This window comes from Malaclemys terrapin, chromosome 14 (genome assembly GCF_027887155.1).
Source record: "Malaclemys terrapin pileata isolate rMalTer1 chromosome 14, rMalTer1.hap1, whole genome shotgun sequence".
NCBI lineage: Eukaryota > Metazoa > Chordata > Testudines > Emydidae > Malaclemys > Malaclemys terrapin.
The window spans coordinates 17,719,205-17,742,218 of NC_071518.1; the positions used below are offsets into that span (position 1 = coordinate 17,719,205).

Below are 23,014 nucleotides of genomic sequence, written 5' to 3' on the forward strand. Positions count from 1 at the left end.
GCCAATGTCTGTGTGGTTTTAATTCTGTTCTGCTTCAAATGGCAGACAGTCTACCTGGTATTGTCTGTTGCCACATCAAGACTCAATCTCATGTCATTATGGTGGGTACTACATTAACACCTTCCTTTCATCTTTGAAAGCTTGCAGAACATTTGTGCAAATCTGGCTGCATATACCTTGGCCTGATTGTCAGAGCGGAACTTTCCAGGGTTTGGCTCTTGTGAAAATGCTTTTCATTTTTGCTATTCAATCCTGCAAGAATTTAGGTAGTGTGTATTAGGGAGAACAAAGTCATTGCAATCCAGTGTAACCCATACACCTTCTGGGTGTGGTGTTTGTCCCATCTAGTGGCACAGAGAACACGTACTTAGAGAGAGAGAGAAAGTGAGTCTGCTTTACAGCCTTAGTTAACAGCCAGTTGGTTTTTAGCTCATACAGGAGAGCAGTGGTTCTTTAACCTTTACTGCAGCCTGCACCCCTTTGGTTCTCAAAATATGTTCTCGCACCCCTTATCAAAAATCATTGAAGTAGGTCAGTTCTTTAAACCTAGATATATCATAACTATAGAATGAAAGATATATAATTCTATTTATTTTAATTTTGCAGTAAAATTAAGAATATATGAAAAAAAATCACACTTTTTTTAGTTTACCGGCACAGTGACTTCTGCTGTTGCTTTTGTTCAATGATGTTCAAGAAACGAGGAACTTTTTTGAAATAGTCACACGCATGTCACTCGCATTTAGGTGGTTTCTGGCCTTTGTTTTGATGTGTAAGAGTAATGAAAATCTTATCTCACAAGTATGTTTCGCACCCCCAGAAAGGGCATCTCACACGCCCAGGGGTGCATGCACCCCAGATTAAGAACCACTGCAGTAGAGGCTCATGCACTAAGCTTCAGAGGCCCCAGGTTTGATCCCGCCCACCAACGACCGGAGTCTGTCAGCATTACGCCAGCTTGTTGGAAATGTTGCAAAGTACTGCTGGTTTAACAACAAAAAGTTCCTGCTTTTTTAAACAAATTTCAAAATTTTATTTTCAATCAAAACATTAACATTTTACCAGCTGCAAAGGGTGTGGGGGAGGGGGGAAAAAATCACTTTAAAAAAAAGTTATACATCTTTGTTCTAGTGTAGTGAATGTGCCAGATCTTACTTTATTCCACCTGAAAAGGTAATAGCAGGAAAGCTACATTGTAAAAATCAATCCTCATTTTCTGTGAGCTTCTTATCATTGCTAGCCTGTAAAGCTTTCATATAATCAGTAGCCTATGGAAATTACTAGAGGTGAGATCTCAATCTTCAGGAAAGTTTGGTGCAAATCTGGATTCAAACTTTGCAGCTGGCTCCTATCTTTACAATCAGGGCCAGCTCTAGGTTTTTTGCTCCCCAAGCACGTGATTGGTTTGCTGGTGCCTAGAGCCGATTCTGTTTACAGTGAGCCTGTGGTTCAGAAACAGATCCAAACTTTGCACTGTGCACCCATCTTTAGAAGTGATATTTACGAACTGGCTCCTAATGCAACATCCACAACCTCAACTAAACCCAAATGCATGTTACATACTGAGAAAGTGGTGAGCCAAGAGTTTTCATTAGTGTAAAATTAGGATAGGATTAAAAACACACTAAGGCACCAACTTGCATACCAAAAGTTTCATTATCCTAAAGAGTAAGGCTTCGTAACAGCTCCGTTAAGTTTTTTGGAAAGCTGTCTTAGATGCCCATAGGGTTACCATATTTCAGCAAGCAAAAAAGAGGACGGGAGGAGCCCCGCCCTAGCCCCGCCCCTGCCCCTCCCACTTCCCGCCCCCCCAGAACCCCCAACCCTCCCCCCGTTCCTTGTCCCCTGACTGCTCCCTCCTGGGACCCCTGCCCCTAACTGCCCCCCAGGACTCCACTCCCTATCTAAGCCTCCCTGCCTCTTGTCCCCTGACTGCCCCAACCCTTATCCACACCCCCACCCCCAGACAGACCCCTGGGACTCCCACGCCCCATCCAACCACTCCCCACCCCCTGACAGCCCCTCCCCAGAACTCCCAACCCATCTAAACCCCTCTGCTCCCTGTCCCCTGACTGCTCCGATCCCTCTCCGCACTCCTGCCCCCTGACAGCCCCCCCGAGAACTCCCAACCCATCTAAACCCCTCTGCTCCCTGTCCCCTGACTGCTCCGATCCCTCTCCCCACTCCTGCCCCCTGACAGCCCCCCCCCCAGAACTCCCAGCTCCCCACCCCCCCGCTCCTTGTCCCCTGACTGCCCCCTCCTGGGACCCCTGCTCCTAACTGCCCTCCAGAACCCCACCCCCTACCTAAGACTCCCTGTTCCTTGTCCCCTAACTGCCCCCTCCTAAGACCCCCCCCAACTGCCCCCCAGGACCCTACCCCCTACCTGTACCCTGACTGCCCAAAACTTTCTCCACTCCCCCCAAAAAGCCCCCCCCCCCGTTTCTTGACTGCCCCCTCCAGAACCTCCCTGGCCCCCTTACCCTGCTGCTCAGAACAGGGTGTTGGGCTCTGTGCCAGCCGAGCCGGACACATGGCTGCGCTCCCCAGCACAACAAAACCCGGTCCCTGGCCCTGCACAGTGCTGCTGGACCGGGCTGCAGGGGAGAGCTGCCGGCTCAGAATGCAGGGCGGATCCGGCTCCTCTACAGCTGCTCCAGAGTCCATCCCGGGACTTTCCTGCAGCCCTCCCAGCTGCTCGCTCTGCTCTGCCGGGGGAGGGGGGGAATCCCGGACATTTTGAGTGTTTTACAAATTCCCCCCGGACGCTATTTTTAGAACAAAAAGGAGGACATGTCCGGGTAAATCCGGACGAATGGTAACCCTACATGCCCATGAAGATTCTCAGTCAGCCAAGTGCTGCTAAAAATTAACAAACACACTGCACGCAAATTCCCAAGGTTTTTTTTTCCCCCTAGTAAACGGAGCATCAAGCTTTAGTCACTGATGGTGTGAAGCCATCATGTAGTATTGCTCCTCTGTGCAAGCTCAATGTGGCTGCAAGACACTAAGAGTATCATACAGTAGCAAGAATTGGATAAATACTGCAGAAAATTATCTGTTAACATCCATTCCAATAAAAAGTGCATATACACTTTTACGGGACTCACCCAGCATGTTTTATTTGCTTTACAGGAATATTTGTAGGAGCAAAGTTTTGTTAGCAAGAATGACTACAGAAAGGGAATATGCCAGAAAGGGAATCGCCCATTGGTACATAGAAATGGTGCATACACAAATTTTAAGTGTGCACATCAGCCTGTACCATTTTTGAAAGTTTGTCCCAATGGGTACACCTGCAAAAATGTAAGTTGCACTTTCTGCAGCCAGAAAGCCCTGCATGGCCCCTCCTTCCCAGAGACAGCCTGATCCAAAACCCATTACCGTCAACGGGAGTTTTTTCTGCGGATCAAGGCAATATGGGGTAATAGGCTATGAAAACAAATGCCTGCTGCAGCTAGCTTTAAAACTTTGTCCCTGAAATGTTGACAGTTTTATTTTATGTCCCACTTCCCCCCACAGCTTTACTTAGTAGAGGACCCTATCAAGTTAAGTGCTATGCCCGTTACCCAAGCCCATCATTTCTAACACTTTCCATTTTTTGTTTAAGTATCACAGTGCTTTGAATATCAGCTGTTCAACACATGCCCATCCACATGACACCAGTAGAAGCTCTAGGGGAACCCAAGGTTCAACTTCTGGTACAGTCTCCCTAGATTGTCTCTGAATGAGATTTGCATTGAAAACAACTGCAGTCATTCTAGCTCTTCAGATTTGTGGTTTTATTCAACTTTTCTGTTAATTATGTCTCTGGGTGTGCTGTTGGAGGTAAATAATCTAGAAATGGAGTTGGAAGATGCAGAGGTTTTTTTTAAAATAACTTTTCCTATATTTGGTGAGAAATCATTTTTTAATTGAAAAATCATAGTAGGAAGGAAATGTACCAGAGACAGAGCTTTCTCAAGGGGTAGCCAACACTGTGGAACAAACTCCTGCGGGAACTAAAAATTACCACAAGTCTCACCACTTCCGCCTTAAGTGCAAGGTACATTTCTTTGACCTCGTCTTCTGGTACATAAACATATAGCTCTGTGTGTGTGTGTGTGTGTGTGTGTGTGTGTAAGTAATATATCCACAACACTGCACACACTTCTCCCTCAGGGAGATGAGGAGCACTCGTGGTATAAAAGTCTATGTAGAATAATTGTATCCTATCTGGAAATTTTTTTAAGAACATTAAAGTAAATATACATCCTGAAAAATTTCAGAAATTAAAAGTTTCTCAAATAATAAACATGGAAAGCCAGAAATGCATTTATTTACACTGTTTTCAGAGTCACACAGTAGTTTCAACATGAAATAAGAATGAAAGAAGTACTCAGAAAATACACTAGGGGAAAAAAAAACAAAGAGCAACTCCCTGCATGACTATTTAGTAGAATTGTTCATGGTATTGGAAAGCTTTTGTTACTGGTAAAGACAAATGATAAACGTAATACTTATATTCACCCAATATTGTTAGTCCTCACTTGACCTCTAGCCAGTTTGACTTCCCAGCCAAAAGCAAACCTAGGGTCTCAGTTCTGCAGTTTACACCAGGATGGTGGCCAATGTGTTTGAAAGCTCTATACCTGTCCCTGCCATATCATGAATTAGATCTGCTGAGATAGAGTGAGGCCCAGAGACCCCAGCTTTCATATGGGCTAGGAGAGCAGTAGCTGCTTGGAGTGAAAGGAGAGTGGGACTAATTAGTACATAAAGCTTAATATGCTGAAATCCAATTGTATGTAGGAATCCATGCAAAGTTTGTAAGTCCTCCAGGAGGCTTGGTGGATCTTTTAAACCTCACAGGCACCTATGGAGAACTGGGTTAGGGAAGTTCACAGAAGTAAAGTTTAGGTACATTGAACATTTTATTTGAATTATTTTCAGCATATAAATACCTCTGCTAATGCCTATTATATAACATCTGTATAGACATGTTCATGGCTGAAATTTAAAAAAAAAAAAAAATAGGAAATTCCCAGGGAGGAAAAAAAAAAAAAAGTTTGAGGTTTTGGTTTGGTTTTTGATCGTGCAATGTGATGTATTTGTACTTCAGGCATTTCATAGAATTTAAGGGCAAAAGGGGGCATTATGACTATCTTGTCTGAACTCCAGCATAACAAAGACCACAGATTCATCAATTGCTTCTAGCCAACTGCTCCTTATACATTTGTTTTAGAAACTGTATGAATGATGAGGGTATTTATCTTCCTTTCACTATTCATTGCCATAGTTTAAATACTTAGATTTTCCTTAAACTGTAAAGTTACTTTAACATTACATTTAAAATATATGTATAAGTAATCATTATAATGTAACATTGTTTGTTAATGAGGTGGGTATTAATGTAGGACTTGTGCTATGAAGAGTGACCTTATTACCTAGACATGTTCCTTGAAGCCATACAGAAGATTGGGCAGGAGAAGACAACCTTGTGCTGTTAAACGGACATGCTTAATGACTGGATAATCAGGGCTGCTAAGTTAGACAGACTATAGCATAGAAGAGCCTGCAGAGATGCTGCAGTACAGGCGCACTACCATTAATTGCTGCAGAAAGAGTAGGCTAGCTGGCTGATTTTATTAATTATTTTAATATTTAACATACCATACCAGCTGACCAAGTGCCCATATTCTATTATATGTCCACCAATATTGAGAGAGAACTCATCTCTCAGACGAGCCAAAAAGGTTTATCCAAGTATCACAGGCGGACAAATTATTCAGATTCATGGCAGTTATTTCCATTGTAGAGATCACTGGAACTTGTATTATTTGCTACCAGAATAACAGACAGAAAGAAAATAACTATAATCTTGTGAAGATAATGAAGCAATAATCAGGAGGGGGGGGGGGTGTACAAATACATGACAGATAGCTTCTAGCCTTTGAAGTGAGTATGTGCATCGCTACACAGGAAGTTTTACTGGCTGGGAGCCAGGACATGCTTACTCTTCAAAGATCTTTTGAAAAATTATTAACTATTTCACAAGGAGATCATTAGGGGCAAGATGTAATCTGTACAAACAACTGTCCAAGTTGAAATCCATTTGTAACTTGTTGCTCTGGATATCTGTTGCTTATGCAGCAGCTTTAATCAACGCAGTCTGTTCCTTTCAGCATCATTTATGCACTCTCTCCTCTCTCTCCTGTGCAGAAGTTCACTTGAACCAGAGCAGCCCTATCGGTGAGTTTCCCGGCTACAGTGAAAACGGCAATGACACCAGCTTGCTGGTCTCCCCCCTCCTGGTAGCTGGAGTAGTGATTGGACTTGTGCTGTTTCTATCCTGTGTGACAATCATTGTTGGCAGCCTGAGAAAGGATGGACGCTTAAGACACCCACACCTGAGGAGAGAAGCTAATTATGGTGAGATAGTGCTTATGCGCCTTGTTGCACTGCTCCTCCGGATAGCGAGAGCAGGCCCCGCAGAAATTGCAAAGCAAACATTAAAGAGACAAAAGGAGGATACAACTGGCTTTCTTGTTTAGTTTCATCTCTGTGCTGGCACTGAAGTAAAGTAATGAGAGCTACATTTAATATTTTAAGGGGTCAAAATGAATGTGTGAAAGCCAACTGCATAGCTCCTGTTTGCCAGGCTGCTTAGTCTTCTTTGGTATTGTACACATTTGTGTCTCCCTCCCTATAGTCTCCTAATTTCCTGCTGCACTCTGTTGAAATCCCATTACTGCCATTGGTCTGTGGGCCCAGTTGAATTTCTCTCTGCTAGATAGCCAGCATATAGTAGTTTCTAGAACAGGAAATAATGGAGTCCTCAGTCTTCAAATCTGTACCAACCTTGAAAATTGCCCCTTTGTTTTCTATAGAAGTGAAGAGTTCCACTTCTATAGAACTCCATGGTAATGGTGCTGCCCTGGCAACATGGCAGGACATCTGGTTACATTAGACTTTAAGCCCCTTCCCAGCAGCACTAGTCATCCCACCCCCTACCACCCAAAAGTGTCCCCATTTTTTCTTCCTGTGACCAAAATCTTTTGTGATTTCAAAGTATATGAGATATGAAGGGGCCCAGGATGACTTTTTGGGCCATTTTGAGGCTGCAGATCAGAAAAGCTTGAGAGCCAATTACACTAGAAAAACCGACAGAAGATGCACTTCTGTAGTTAAAAAGGGAAAATATTAGGGATGGATATAAAAAGTGATCCCATTGGCCAGATCTTCCACTGCTGCAAAGCACTGTAGCTCCACTGAAGTTGAGGATCATTTAATTTAAATGGTGCATTGGCAATTTACAACAGCGAAGGATCTAGCCCCACAAGTTTGCAGTTTGTCATAAGACAGTTAATTTATACATTTTTTTATTTTAGTTATTCTCAAGGGGTTGTTCATTTAGGATTTTACAAGAAAAAAAAAAACCTCTAAATGTTATAATTTGGAGGAAAAGCCACTTACCAAAAACAAATATACCCTGTTTTTGGAAGATGCCTCTCAGGCCACTTAAAAGTACATTGGACCAAAACTTGAGCCTACTGGGGTACTTTACAAAGCTCCCATTGAAATCAATGGGGCTTCAATCTGGGGCAGTATTTCTCATCTTCATTTTAATAATTATTCATTTTGTGTTTAATAAAGAAGTGTCTACAGTCAGCTTCTTCAAATAAATTAAAAAATTGTCAAGGTTTTTGGACCCCATCTTAGAGTCACATTTTTCATCTCTTTTAGAATTGCTATATTTAATAAATAAATAACCAACCTTAGTCCACTGGAGATAAATTACAAGCAATGTCTACTGTTTTCGTAAGACCTATTTGTTTTTCTGCTCTTTTTTCTGGCTTTGCAGCAATTAGGGCACTAATCCCTGAGCTGTACAGTTACTGTATCATCAGTAAAGCTGGTACACAGATGTTTTGGAATTATAAGGTGTTGTATATTATACAAGATGAAGTTGTCATTGTTTAAACAAAAAATGCCTATGTTAATATTTGAGCTTCATACCAACACAGAAGGTGGGGGGTGGCATCAAAGCCCCCAGAGAAAAGGACAATCTACCACCTGATTATTAGAAACAAGTGTCAAGTTGTTCAAAAGAGCTTAGCAGCATCTTTTAAGAAAAAAATCAAAATAATAATCTTGAGCTCAGTAGTGCTCATCTGCCTATCTTAAAGGTTTTACCTTAGCAGCCATCACCATAGCATCTGGGCATATTTCCATTGGCTCCAGTGGTAGCACCAGGAAGCACTGTGAATTTGGCTGACTAAGTTTACTAAGCATAGGAGATGTGTAGTAAACAGGGGCAGCTCCAGGCACCAGTGCACCAAGCGCGTGCCAGGGGTGGCCTGCCGGTCGCCATGAGGGCGGCAGTCAGGCGGCCTTTGGCGGCATGCCTGCGGGAGGTCCGCCAGTCCCGTGGCTTCAGCGGTGGGTACGCCGAAGGCACGGAACTGGCGGACCTCCTGCAGGCATGCCGCCAAAAGCCACCTGACTGCCATGCTTGGGGTGGCAAAATAAATAGAGCCGCCCCAGTAGTAAACATGGTACCCTGAATTAATCCCTGGTGGAGTTCCACCAGTAATAAGTTAGCCTATTAAAATGACCCTGAACAATTAATTGAAAATGTATACACAGATGAAAACTGCTTGAGGAAGGCACAAACAGTCCCCAACTTGTTGAAGTATGTCCCAACCCCTATCCAAAAAGATCACTACTCTGATAGAGACCTCCCTCAAAATAAAAGAAAAATATTGATCCCTATATACAGTCACAGCCCTAATTCATGGATCTATGGTGATTTGCTTCATTAGAGGGCACAAATTAGTCTTATCTTTTCTATCTACAGCTCAGAACACCTTTAGGAAGTTTACATCACTATTTTGAGTTTCAGACAAGTCTTCTCAGGGTAACCCATAGCTATGAAGATTTGCAGAATGTGTTTTTGGTAAAGAAAAGCCTAATTTAAATCTGATATCAAAGCAGTGGTGCCGGCAATGAGCGCAGACTCCAGGGCCACATCCTCAACCAGTGTAAACTGGCATAGTTCCACTGGCTCTGATAGAGCTATGCTAGTTGATATCAGCTGCAGATCTGGCCCTTAACTGAGTAATCATTGCAAGGAACCACTTTGCAGTGCACCTTATAGATATCTTAACAAATGGGAAGCAGGCACACAGTTCACAGTAGCTACTTTTTATTCACAAATGAATTTTTATCCACACTATTTTCCTACATCAGTGAGTTAAACCGCCTCTGTGAAACATGACTGCCCTTGTCAGCTCACAAAAATAACAGGCCTAGCCTGCCTCTGAGTAATGCTGACATTCCATGAAGTGCACCTGGTTGTGGAGTAACCACCTGCAAAAAATCACATTGTGGATGATGTCTCTGACATAATACCAGACAGGCAATAAAATCATCATCTTGTTAGCTCCTTAAGGGAATTGGGAAACAATTTGTCCTGGTTATTTTTGTTCATATAGAAAAGCCATAGGAAAACTACAGAAGATTTTGAAAGCTCTGTCTGCAGCATTTGTGCTGCTATTGTACATGAAATTGTGACTAGCTTTACTGGTAACTCTTACAGGACAAGAAGGGAGGTCTGACAACTACCATTAGAGCTGGGGAAAGAATACAGAAGTTCTTTATTAGATTGATTTTGCCTCTGTTCACAAAGGGGCGGGCTGGAGTTGGAGCTGTGTGGGGTGGAAGCATCAGGTCACTGGAGACCTGCTGTTGTATTCAATTTCCTACTTAGTCCCCGGGAACTCCCTTCGTTCTAGCTGCCACATGAGCTGAGCTGCTAGGAAAAGCTGCAGGGGGTCCTGGATAGGTGCATAGACCACCTGCAAACACTCCTCCCTTAATAGAAAAGTCTGGAAAAGACACCCCCAGGGGAATCTTATAGTTTACCTCCCTCTGTGTTAGGTATAAATGGGATAGGGCTTGTTACAATCCATTCGTTTTCACTCTACCTCACCCTTCATATTCATACCAGAATTTTTTAATGACACCCTGGCCTCTCCTAAACTAGTGGTTAAGCAGTGTTCTTACAAGTGTCCGGTTTTTTAGATAAGGCTAGGTATGCATTAGGCAATATTGAGAGGAAAACAGCTTAAAAAATTATGCACCTTGTAGGCCTACTGTTCCCTCCCCTTCCCCCCACAATCTTATTTTAGTGCATTGATTATATATATTTGCTGAGGCTAAGATCAGACCTTATTGCTCTTGAGTAACTCTCCTTCAACAGAACATGGTGCTTTTAACAATAGCTATGTATTTCTTGGCTCACTATATTGATCAGATGCTTCATTATTAAAAACACCTTGGCCGTTCTGCCTAAAAATTGACTTGACCTTTTATCACGGATCCCTTCATGCTATGGATTGCAGGGAGTAGGTATTTTTAATAGATGTTACTCTGATGCCATCACTTCAAACTTTTACACACCCACGCTCCAAAAGAAACACAGTCTTAGCTTTCAACAGCAGGAGGAATAACTGCATAATTTACAAATTACAACCCTGGTGTTCACTTTTCATTTTGTGGGACCTTTCATGTGAGCTGCCTATTCAACCCAAGTCTTATTTTACTACCTACCAAAAAAGAAACCCCCACTTTTGTTTTTACTTTCAAACTACAATTATGCAAAACAGTGTTTTATGAAGCAGCTCCCTACAAAATCTCTAGGAAGCCGTTAGCATTGTACTTTTTGAAGTTACACACAAATATACTTACTGTGGGAGTAAAACAAATGAATTGTGTAATCAGTTACCAATGGAAGTAGGTGCAGGGAGGGGGAGGAGGGCTACTGTCTAGGCACTGGTGGGTTTGGGGAAAGAGTCCCTGACTAGGCTTCTCTGGGCACCAGGTTGCCCCCAATACAGTTAAGTTAATTCAGACCAGATGAACTCTCCCCTACAGTTCAGTTACATTTAGCCATCCTCACCCATCTGCTGGGCTCCACAGCTGTGGCCCCACAGAGGTGCTGGCTGCTAGCTCCTCCTCTTCTCCCCTCCCATCTGTGGAGCAGAGAGGGTCCCAAGCTGCTCAAGAACAGACTGTTTTCCATAAGGGAGGGAGGAAGGGAGGGGGTTGTAGGGCAGCCAGCCAGTGAAGCCTCCTCAGGGCCTGCTCCCACTTCCCTTCCAAGAGTAGCCTCCTCACCCCTGCCCTACCAAAAACAACATCAGCTCCAGACTCCCCTCCCTATGGGCCTCTCTCTGGTGCTTGAAGAAAAAGGGAGAGGAGCCTGGAACTGCTGGAGGAGAATCATCTCCCTTTTTTTCAGCCAGCCAGTCACTGCTGCTGCTCCTCTGGCCCTGTGGGACACAGCCAGAGAAGCAGAGGCCATGTACAAAGTAGTGCAGCTGAGAAGTCTGGGTGTAGGCCCTTCACCTGCCCACACAGTCTATGCTGGTATTCTCTCAGTTATGCTACTAACCCGACTCAGGGACAGCCTATGTGCAGGCAAGCCCAACACTGACTGCAGAGAAGAAAGTGCCACCAGTTTATCTCTTGCCTCTTTAGATTTTGGCACACCCTGAGGTGTGTCAAACTTCCAATGGAAGACTACACCCCTTTACACAGCACTCCCTGCTTGTACCCTGCTCGAACCAGTTTCCTGATATCTCTGTGGGAGCCACATACTGACTGCAGCTCTTCTTTTCTTTTTTCAGTCCCGTTCTCCAGTTTCTTTTCCTCTGCGAGTCCTAGTGTTAAAGACTCAAATTAAGGGTATGTCTACATTGCAATCAAAAGTGTGACTGCAGCACATGTTGACATACTCATGCTGACTTTGATCTAGCTAGTTCAAACCATAGCAGTCAAGCCATGGCAGCATGGGCAGCCACACAGGTTTTACAAGCCCATTCAGGACCCAGGATGTGTACTTAAGTGGCTACCCCTGTGGTGCTGCAGCTTTTCTGCTAGTGTTATTCAAGCTAGCTAGATCAAACTAGTCAGATGTGTACCTATTCTGCAGTCACACCTCCGACCACAGTGTAGACATACCCACAGGTGCCTAAAGTTAGGCACCTAGCCCCTTATTTAGGCACCTACATAGAATGATCTGGTTTTCAGAGATGCTGAATATATGCAGCTCCCCAATAACTTCAGTGGTTATGGAGAAGCAGTGCTAACATTTGAGATTGTGTGCAGACCTTGTATTCTATTTGGGTAGAGCACTGATGACACTGACAGTTTGGGGAGTTGCATGGGGTGTATATTCCTAGCTCCACACCATGATACACAGTAGCTTGAATTTAGTTGGCAGCCATCCCTGACAGGGAATTGTTTTATTTCCTTAAGACCTGCTTGCCGTAAAACCCTAACAATCCTGCTGTCTCATTTGTGGACTATAGATATAAATTATGGCAGATCAGCAGAGAAGCCACCATGGAGAAAAGGCTCAGTATTAATTGCTTGTTTTATAGCTCCAGATGGCTTCTCCTACGGTGGCTCAATTGGAGAGCTGAGATCCACCTGCACAGAGGAGTTCCCACCAGCTTTTGACTTTGGTTCCTACATGGAGACTCTCTCTCAGGTCAATGTCATGTATCCTGACTCACCTCCATGGTAAGCACATTTCTGGGTTTCTGCCAGCCCTTTTTATGGTTATTTACATATTATAGGTACAGGAGCGGTAGTTCTTTTTGCAAAAAGTTGATTATATTTGTATTTTGCTGCCTGAGCCTCTGTGAAAAGGGACTGTTCCCTAGTCGTAGGTAAATACTCTTTTTAAGTACTCCAAAAGAGGTAGAATAAATATATTTGGATAATAGTCTTTAGTATAAGGTAATAACATTAACAAGGACAAATAAAAACTTGTAAACAGAACGTTTTGGCCACCCTGTTGTGTATAGTAGCTCAATATCCTCAAATTGTGTCTGAGAAGACCTTCCTGGGAGTTCTCGGGGCCACCAGAACTAACCAGACACATTCCAAGATGGAGAGAATTGGATCAATGGCAGAGAAAATGAGTCATGATCGGACGTCTTCAGTTGCAAGTCCACAAAACTTATAAGTCCATAAAATGGAAATATGCAAGAACCTGGTAAATAGGTACCACTAAGTCAGAAGGTAGATAAGGTGAATAGACACGTAGACAGACATACAGCAATACGATCAATGTGCAAGACAGCTCCATGATTAGTACATGATTTGACCAGCGTTTTGCCTACTGGCACTGCACTTGCTACCTGCTCTGATTGTGCTATGGGGGAAGGAGGGGGAAGCAAACAGCCAGCTTTATCCCATAAACCTGTTTTACAGTAGTTAGGTCCCTATTGCTTCTGGCTCTGGCACCCATTTTGCCATTTGTTGATCCCTCCAAAGGAGCTATTAACTATCTCAAAGCCATACCAAGCAATAAATGCTTGTTTCCTGATATATGTTTTTTTCAAAGCACTTAGACTAGAAGTGTGAAATCAACCAGAACCCTGCATCTAAATCCACAGAACTGTACATAAATCCACTTACAAGTATACATTGCTCTAGGGCTCACTCCTGAAAACCCTTACTGATCAAAGCATATCCACTGACAGCAATGGGACAACTTATATGTGTAAGGTTAGCTGTTTAGTTTGAACCAGGTCAGTACAAGGAAGAGAGGGTTTTTTTATTAGCAGATAGTTTGCACAGGATTGGAAGTGCCATCCTCCACTGTCAGAAAGCTTCTTAACTGGCCCCTCAAGATATCCCTTGCATAAGGGGAATTGCCAGGTGACACACAGTTGCCATAATAGTTCTACACCATCCCTTTGGCACAGGGGTGCATGGCAGGAATCTCTCTGAGCTTTGGCAATCCCCAGCTGCATTTGGGCTCCTGGGGCCAAGAGCAACTTTGTATCGTTTAGAGCAGCCCTCAGGGTACTCTACAATAGTCTACATTGTACTTAGAGACCAGCCAGCACCTTGATAGACCAGGATCAGAGAGGCAGAAAAGTGGCTAACAACCACTTTCCCATTCCCTATCCCAGTCCTGAGCTGTACGAAGTGCAGCTGTTGTGTGGCCCAGTCTCACTATCACAATAGTTAAATATTCAAGGCAGAAAACACTGAATAGTTCTGACAAATATTCAAAAACTTAAATTTTATATCTTAGCAACATGGTTGGGGCCAAATCTCAGGAAAAATAGAGTTTAGTAGATGGTTCAAAGGAAAATGTGAAGAATTATGTAGTGAGGCATTTAAGCTTTCACTGAATGCATTATATATTGCTGTGTAAACTTCAGTTCACAAAAGGGTTGCAATACAGAGTACAAAAATATTAGTATGATGGGTAAGTGTGACAGGGAGCAACTCACCACCGCAGCACCCCCTGCTGGCCATCCTGGGAATTAGTTCGGGGGGGGTTGCCAGTATGCCCTCCTCAGGTGTTGTCTCGGCCGTCGTCTCGGCTGTCTCCACCTTTAAGACCCACGTCGCTACCCGGACAACAGCATCCTCTTCTGGGCACAGCCCTTCGGGGGAAACCAGCTATCTAGTCCATCCACTGGTCTACTGCAGCCTTCGGTCTAGCCCTTCACCTGCAGTCCAAATACTGGCCACCCCCTCTGTGGCAAGTGGGGGGAAAGGGTGGTCTCACCCGCTACTTCAGACCCTGACCCAAGGGCCCTATAGCTGGCAGCCACGTCCTGCTTCTCCTCCAACTCCCACACCTATTTCCCTGAGCCATTTCCCTGTAGCCCTAGCATCTTCCTGGCCCTTTGTATCAGGGGCCTCAGTCTGGCAGTCCTCAGGCTGGAGCATCCTATTGCTCCCCTGACCAGCACTGTTCTATCTAAGGTACTCAGTGCTTCTCCCTTGCACTCCAGGGAGAGGCTACCCCTGCTTTGTTGAGCAGCCCATCTTATATGGGCCAGCCTGGCCCTAATTGGTTGTTCCAATAAAGCTTCTCCTGATTGGCTGGCACTATAAGCCTTTTCCTCATTGACTGCCTCCCGCGCAGCCTCCCCAAAGTGGCTTTAACCCTTTACCTACCTGTGAGGGGCAGCTACCCCATCACAGTAAGATTCAGTATAGCTACTTTCATACCATGGCCACATGGCATAATGGTCAAGTGTCTATTTTCTGACTAGTAGAGAGTGTTAGAACCTGCCAAGTTATTGTGATTTGGATTGAGGGCTGTTCTCCAAGACAATGTGTACTGAGCGATGCTGTGTTCTACTGGGTTAGGGCTGGGCCTGCGAGCCAGGGGAAGAGAGTTCTAGGTCTAACTTTTATTTACTGTTTGTCCTTGTGCAAGTCCCAATAAAATGTAAAATACTGAGCACCAACTTCACTATGTACTAAATAAAAAATTTTTAATAATAGGTATAGCAAAATGTCAGGTTAGCTGAATTACTGGAGTTTCTCCTTCTAATTCATAGAGGAACATGTCATGTAAAACTAATCTAGGGCACCAACAAATATATAATGATGTTGTGGCCTAAGCATGAGGGGAAACGAGTGAGGAACAGAAATAAATGGCAGCCCAGACTAGGCGTCATTTAGGGTTACCATCCGTCCGGGTTTCCCCGGACATGTCCGGCTTTTTCAGCCTTAAATGGCCGTCCGGGGGGGATTTCTAATGAAGTAGAAATGTCCGGGATTTCCCCCTTCCCCTCATGCGGAGCGGCTGATTGGACGCCTGGCCTGATTGAAAGCCGCTCCCAGCCACTAGGGCCTCTAGCAGCCAGAGTCCCTCCCCCTCCCCCGCTCCCACCTCCCCCACAGAGCAGCGCGGATGTGTTTGAGTCCACGTGGAGCCTGCGTTTCTCCCTCTGCCGGGTGAGCGGGGGGAGCAGGGCAGGCGGCGGGGGTGTGTGTAGAGGCTGCAGGGCGAGTGGGGAGCAGGGGGCACAGAGGCTGCAGGGGCGGGGGGGCACAGACGCTGCAGGAGCAGGGCAGGCAAGGGCATAGAGGCTGCAGGGCGAGTGGGGAGCAGGGAAGCACTTAGCAACCCCCAACCAAGATCAGAGCGGGAGGGAGGAGGGGGAATGCAGGGTGCTCAGAGGAGGGGGCAGACTTGGGGCAGGGACTTTGGGGAAGGGATTGGAATGGGGGCGGAGAAGGGGTGGGGTTGGGGCGGGGCCGGGGGCAGGGAAGGGGTGGAGTTGGGGCAGGGCCGGGACCGGGGCCCCGTGGAGTGTCCTCTTTTTTAAATGTTTGAATATGGTAACCCTAGCGTCATTGCATTAACAGCAGTGATAAATTAAAACCTCCCTAGCACATACCTGAAGCAATAGGCTTCTACGGGTGTTCTAATGCCATGGGCAAGCACCAGAAAAGTTTGTTTCAGTTCACAATGTTGTTCTAATGTTTTGTCCTGTCAGAGGCAGAAGTGCTACATCACCCCGACATGTCAGTTGCCACTGAGTTGAGCATTCTTGAGCATATTATTTTTTTCTAAAAACATCCATCTGAAAAAGTCCTGGGAGCAAGAGTAGAGCCACTCTATGCCCAAGGGTGATTATAATTGTTTCAGACTATCATTTTCATTAGGTTTTGTACTCAGGTCTTAAACCAGAGAGAGTGGGATTAGGTAGTTTGGTTGGAGAAAACCAAGAACGTAAGATAGATTTCCCTTTTTTCTGCGATTAGGGGATTAGCTAAATGTTGTGCTAATCAATCATGAGCTGGAGGAGACATTAACAGCCTCTGCAATGGGTGCATCATTTGTAATCCCAAAGCTAGACAGCATCCCAGGATCCCGGTGTGCCTGAAGTAGGAGAGATGTGACTTCCAAAAGCCACAGCAGTCAGATTATACAAAAAAGCTCTCTGGTATTGCAGGTGAATTTGTAAAGCCATGGCATTATTCAGATATGAAAGCATACCCTGAGGACCAATCCTACAAACCCTTACCCATGCAGATAGCTCTGTTGAAGTCAATGGGACTGCTCATCTCAGTAAGATTTTGCACGATCTGGCCCATACTACTGGCTCCAGGGCAGCAAGCAGGACAATTTCCCTGGGCCCCATGCCACAGGGGGGCCCACGAAGCTAAGTTATTTCAAACATACAGAGTCACTGTGGGTAAAGGTAATGTGAGTATTACTGTAATTTAATCTCTAAAAATGGAAATAAATCACACTTAGAGGTTTTCAAACTGGAGCACGGCTCAGGCTTGGGCCCCACATGGGGTGGGGCCTGCTCCTTAGTTTTCACCCTGGTCCCCAGCGAGTCTAACGCCAGCCCTGACGGACCCCCATTCTCAGGTTAATTTGCACCAGTCTGAGGGAAGACAACTTCCACATGAGGCAAGGGAAAGGGTTGCTTTGTGAGCAGAGCACAACTTTCCCTAAAAAACAAGACTAGTTCAGCCAAAGAGAACAAGGATCTTGAGGAATTAAACCAAAAACAAAGGTGCCCCAAGCAACCAAGAAAAATTACAACTATATACACAAGGTAAAAAGTGTTTGCATGTAAGCAGGTAGGAATAAAATTGTACAGCTGCCTACAGCCCCTGAGAGCTGTAGCTCAGGATTGCCAGGGCAGCAGAACAGCCCAGCCATGCCCTTTCTCCTGACTATGCCATCTGCCTGGCATAGGAGTAACTAACCTGAGAATCCCACTGCATAAGAGATCCTCCTGGGGCCAGCTCAGGCAGCACAAAGCTGTCCTGATGCAGAAGAGTATCTGGCATTGTATATTTAGCTCAAGATCAGAAGAGGAGCATTAGTAGGGAAAAAACAGAACCGAAATACCTGTATATGCAATCTGACCTTTCTCTACATCTCATGAATCTTTCACAGAACGACAAAGTTCCACTTGATATCTCAGCTCAAACTGAGCAGTGAAGAGCACAACACCCTAGATTTCCTAGCGGAACAGTCCACAAAAATCAATCTACACTTTGCTATAGTTATGCAAGGTGCCGCATCCACACATAGCTCTCCAGTAGGATGTCCAGTGAAGAATACTATTTATATAACCTCTAATTGGGAAATTTATGAAAAATGCCTTGGGATGTTAATAATTTAATTGCTTTGATGTCTGAGCTGCAAATCTCATTTAGGGCTCAATTTGATTATCGCTATAGATGCTTTTTCTAATCATTTCTTACATTAGATTTAGAGGAATACCAGGCACTCGGTTTTGTCATAGTCCTGCCACACTCACGGGGCAGTTAAACAGAAGCAGTTTGGTCAATTTGTCTTGACAGCCCTAAATATATGGTGCTCATATCCATAAACATCCCTTCAGGAGATGTAATGACTTGCTAATGAATCTGAGAGCTGCGTGAATGTCTGTCAAATTGATTTTACGTGAGAAGAAAAAAAACTGACAGGTCTTAAACGAAAGAATCAAAATGGTACTTGGATGCACTTCATAGCCTGTTCCTATCATATACAAATAAGATTTACAATGCTGGGGCAGTTTTATATGGTGTTAGGGCATCCTAAAACATTTGAAGCCTCTGTTACAAAAGAGGGCAAGATATTTACTTCCAAGAACGTGAGCCATTATTGCTGAGAAAGAAGCTCCATGCCACTTGGCACAAAGAATCCAGAGCATGGAATTCTCTTCCACAAGAGTTACAAAAAAAGAAACATAACCAAACACCATCAGGATAAAATGCAAGATCCAGCCCTTTGCCAGAGGTCACCCATCACCATAATATGAATTTGCAGTGTGCAGCAGCAGTTGAAAAAGCTAACAATGGGGCCAGCTCCAGCTTTTTTGCTGCCCCAAGCAGCGAAGGGGGGGGGGGGGGCTAAAATAAATGAAATGAAAAGATAAAGCCACGATCGGCGGCACTTCAGTGGCTGCTCTACCGTGCCGGTTCATTCTTCAGCAGCAATTCGGCGGCTGGTCATTCCCTCTGAGAGGGACTGAGGGACTCGCCGCCGAAGACCCGGACGTGCCACCCCTTTCCATTGGCCGCCCCAAGCACCTGCTTCCTGTGCTGGTGCCTGGAGCCGGCCCTGGCTAACAATGTTAATAACCATTAGAAGAGGGATATATAATAAGACAGAAAATATGATAATGCCACTATATAAATCCATGGTATGCCCACACCTTGAATACTGCATGCAGTTCTGGTAACCTCCTCTCAAAAAAGATATACCAGAATTGGAAAAGATACAGAAAAGGACAACAAAAATAATAAGGGGTATGGAACAGCTTCCATACAAGGACAGATTAAAAAGATAGGGATTGTTCAGCTTAAAAAAGAGATGACTAAAGGGGGATATAATAGAGGTCTATAAAATCATGAATGGTGTGCAGAAAGTGAGTAAGTGACTTCAGTGGGCTTTGAACCAGATCCTTTGCCTCTGTTTCACAATTTCTCCTGTAAAATGAGTCTAATAATATCTACCTCAAATAGAGGCTGAGAGATGTCATTAACGTTTGAAATTCAGCGATAAAAGGCACACTGTGGGTGTGAAACTCAGAATCAGCCTAACTCTGCTCCTATTTGAGTAAAATGGTAAAATTCCCATTGACTGCCTAGCTCTGATCATATTGATAACATGGAGCAGTTTTTCAAAACTGCACCATAGAAGTGCCAATTATTATTAAATGCAATATGCTGCAGCACTAAAAGCAGCAGTACCTCATAACCCACTGGCACCCCAAGATTTTCTAGCCAGAAATCCATTGCACTATGCAGTATGGCCACAATAAAGTTAAGAGGCCCTTGAAAGTCAGAACTGAAAAAAGTAAGATAGTTACCCTCCTAGGAAAAAAAAATCCTTGCTGAGTTCTCCTCTGGTTTTCCACTGGCTTTATGTTACCTACCAAACTGGATATTTCTGTCACCAGCTGGAAAACTCATTTTTAAATTAATCAAAACAAAGCCCTTTCCTATAAGCATGATCCTATTCAGAACTTTACACACTCACCCATCATAATGTGGGTTATTTTTCAGAGGTCCTCAGATATGAGAGGACACTAACTACCACAGTGATGATATATTAAAATGAATATTGGTGTCTCTTAGGATGTTTATATCCCCATGTGAGGCCTGGAAGTTCTAATGGAGGTAAATGCATAATGGATTATTTTAAGAAGGCACAATTTTCTTAATTGGTTTTGATTACTGTAGCAGTGCCCATAGCTTCACTGTCATTTATAATGGTAATGCAGACACTCACTAAACACTGCTTATCAAGGGTTTATCATTTGTATGTAAAAAAATTCTTTCCAGGCTGAAATTTGTCACACAAAATTTTCATCACAAAATGATTGATTTTCTTTGGAACATATTTATTTTAATTGCTTTGGTAATTTTAAAGCTGCATGACAATATACAAAATAGCAATTTATCTAGTTAAGATACTGGCTTGCATGTGCTTCCATTGCATTTAAAAGCTCTCATTTGACAAACAATTTTTATAAAAATTTTAAATGTCCATGAGCCATAACTGTTTTCTGCAAGACTTTTTTCCCCCCTTCCATGCATATTGCAAAGTAAGGCCTCAGTCCTGCAGCTTTTAGTCATCCAGATAATCCCACTAAAAACACGAGCCTAATACTATTTGTTAGACTCCAATAATATACTACACACATCCCCCAGGATTGGAGGACTGGATCCCAAGTACAGTACTTTGTCAGTATGACTGTTCTAACTACATTTTGAATGAAAAATGTCTACAATCAACTTCAATTTTCAAGAAGAGAAGTATTTTAGCTGATTATTAACTATGAGAGAACAGAGACACAGAAAACTTAAGTGACTTACACAGGACCAGTCTTTTGCAGAGATGGAAACAGAACCCATACTCAGGTATCTGCTTGCCCTATGCCTCCCACATCTTTCTACTCTTCAGAGTCCTGGACAGTCTAAAATGGGAATTACCATCATTATTTGGTTTTGGTCACTGCCAAGATGTGATCAGCACTTTCTAAACAGAGATCAGGTACAGTTCCTGCCCTGAGGAGTTCAGAATCTAGACAGTGCACACACCTACCACAACACCCAAGTTTCACAGTCAATTTCCTGTAAGTAGGATCAGAGTTTAACTTGCAGGTTGCCTCCTCCCCTCACCCTTAACATTCATGGATTCTCTCACTGTTTAGTATCAGAGGGGTAGCCGTGTTAGTCTGAATCTGTAAAAAGCAAGAGAGGGTCCTGTGGCACCTTTAAGACTAACTGTTAGTCTTAAAGGTGCCACAGGACCCTCTATTGCTTCTCACTGTTTAGATTCCTTTTCTCTGAATATTCTATGTTCTCTAAGATCTATAACAGCTGCTGTTTATAATACTATTTTGTAAAAAAAAGACACCAAAAGTCAAAAGAAGGGGACTCATTACCCAGGGCCAGCTCCAGGGTTTTGGCCGCCCCAAGCAGCCAAAAAAAAAAAAAAAAAAGCCGCGATCTGCGGCGGCAATTCGGTGGGAGGTCCTTCACTCCAAGCAGGAGTGAGGGACCGTCCGCTGAATAGCTGGACATGCCGCCCCTCTCCGGAGCGGCCACCCCAAGCACCTGCTTGCCAGGCTGGTGCCTGGAGCTGGCCCTGTCATTACCAACAAGGCTGAAGAAACAGCCATTTTCCCACACTGCTCTGCATTTAACTGCTCTTTGTTTTTCTGATTTATTTTTCTTTCAAGTGTCTATTTTCCCACCTGTGAGGATTGGGGCTCTCTTGAGTCTCTACCAGACCCCAATTCAGGTTGTTTGTAATGTCCATCCCATTTGTAGCATACAAGGGATTTTCCCAAACAAAACAAAACCAAAAAAAAGGAAGATCCTAGTCTGTCTCTTTCCCTTGAGAGAAGGGGTAAATCAGAGTAAAAGAAAGGCAAAGGTGGTCTGTCCCTCAGGCAGTCCTTTGGGGCTTGGCTTATCAGCTAGTACAGTATCTTTAATTACGGTTTACCTCCAGCCCCTCCTCTTGGAGTACCTGCTTTATAGCTGATCCATGCCATTTCGGGGGCAGCAAGGCCTACAACTGTCTCCTTCTTTGCTGAATCTGATTCAAACTCCCCTCACCATGGGGGGGGGTCCCTCTTTAAGCTCTCCGCCCTCCAGGCAGTGCAAGCCTTACAGGTGTGCCTGATTAGTGCTAAACCAGCCCAGAAGAGCTAATTAGTCTCTTCTCTACTAGAGTGAGAGTGCACCTTCACACCACCTTTTTATTTGACTTCAGTTAAGCTTTCCAAAAGTCTCTTGAGTCTCACAAGCTTATTCACTCAGAGGAGATAGCTAGTTTCTCCCAGTTCTAGAAAAGAGAGTCAGTATTCCTTAAAGGAGAATTTTCTGTTTGGTTATAGCCGCCTGTGTTGTGCATGTGTGTGTGGCCAGCTTATTGAGAAATTGATCTGACTGCCAATAGAAGAACACCCATTGATTTTAGTGAGTGCTGGATCAGTTTCTCAAGCCTCAATACTGCATGGCTGGGCATGCCATCAGTTCTTGTTGAAATCAACGTGGATTGAGAGATCTAATACCTTATTGGCTGGCACTCGTCATTCCCAAACCTTTACAGCATGCTGACAATGGCATTGCATTAGAGTCACACTATCATGATTCAACCTTTTTAAGTCAGAGGATCATCGTATCCCTGGAACCATCAACAGAACTGGAAGGACAAGTCATTGATTCACCTCTAATTTAAGTCTTATGTGTCCTGCTCTTGCTTCACAGTTTTCCTTTGTTTACAGTTTGTCTTTCACTCAACTTCTGGGTCTAGCATTAGTGAGACTGTGTTACTAAATGTCTCTAAGTCATGGTACATGAATGTCTGTGCCCTGTCGAAGGGTGCTGTAGATTTGCTGGAAATGAGGTAATGGCAGAATAATGACACTGTTAATTATCACTTCTTTTTTTCCCTGCTTCAGGGCCAATCATACTAAAAATCCTGACCTATTATTATTGAATCTCAGAGAAAGATGGATATTAATATGATGAGGCTGTAGCTGGGAGGGCAGAAGCAACATGAGTGTATTACAAAGGTGCATGTTACAGGTGTTATGTCAATGGATACTGATATCTCCAGAAAGGGATCAAATAGTTATTCAAATAAAATAGACTTTCATGACTTCATTATAGACTAACGTTTGATAATTAAATCAGGTGGATGGTGACGCAG

The 23,014-nt window shown here is 44.0% G+C and overlaps 1 protein-coding gene across 1 annotated transcript in view; it reads left to right on the plus strand.

The window, feature by feature from the left end:
* BEAN1 (brain expressed associated with NEDD4 1) overlaps window positions 1–23,014 on the plus strand; it is a 112,625-nt gene that overhangs the window by 73,418 nt on the left and 16,193 nt on the right. Inside the window, exons 4-5 of the mRNA XM_054049151.1 lie at window positions 6,202–6,411; window positions 12,429–12,570. Of these exons, the coding sequence (XP_053905126.1) occupies window positions 6,202–6,411; window positions 12,429–12,570 (352 nt within the window). The remainder of the gene's footprint in view (window positions 1–6,201; window positions 6,412–12,428; window positions 12,571–23,014) is intronic.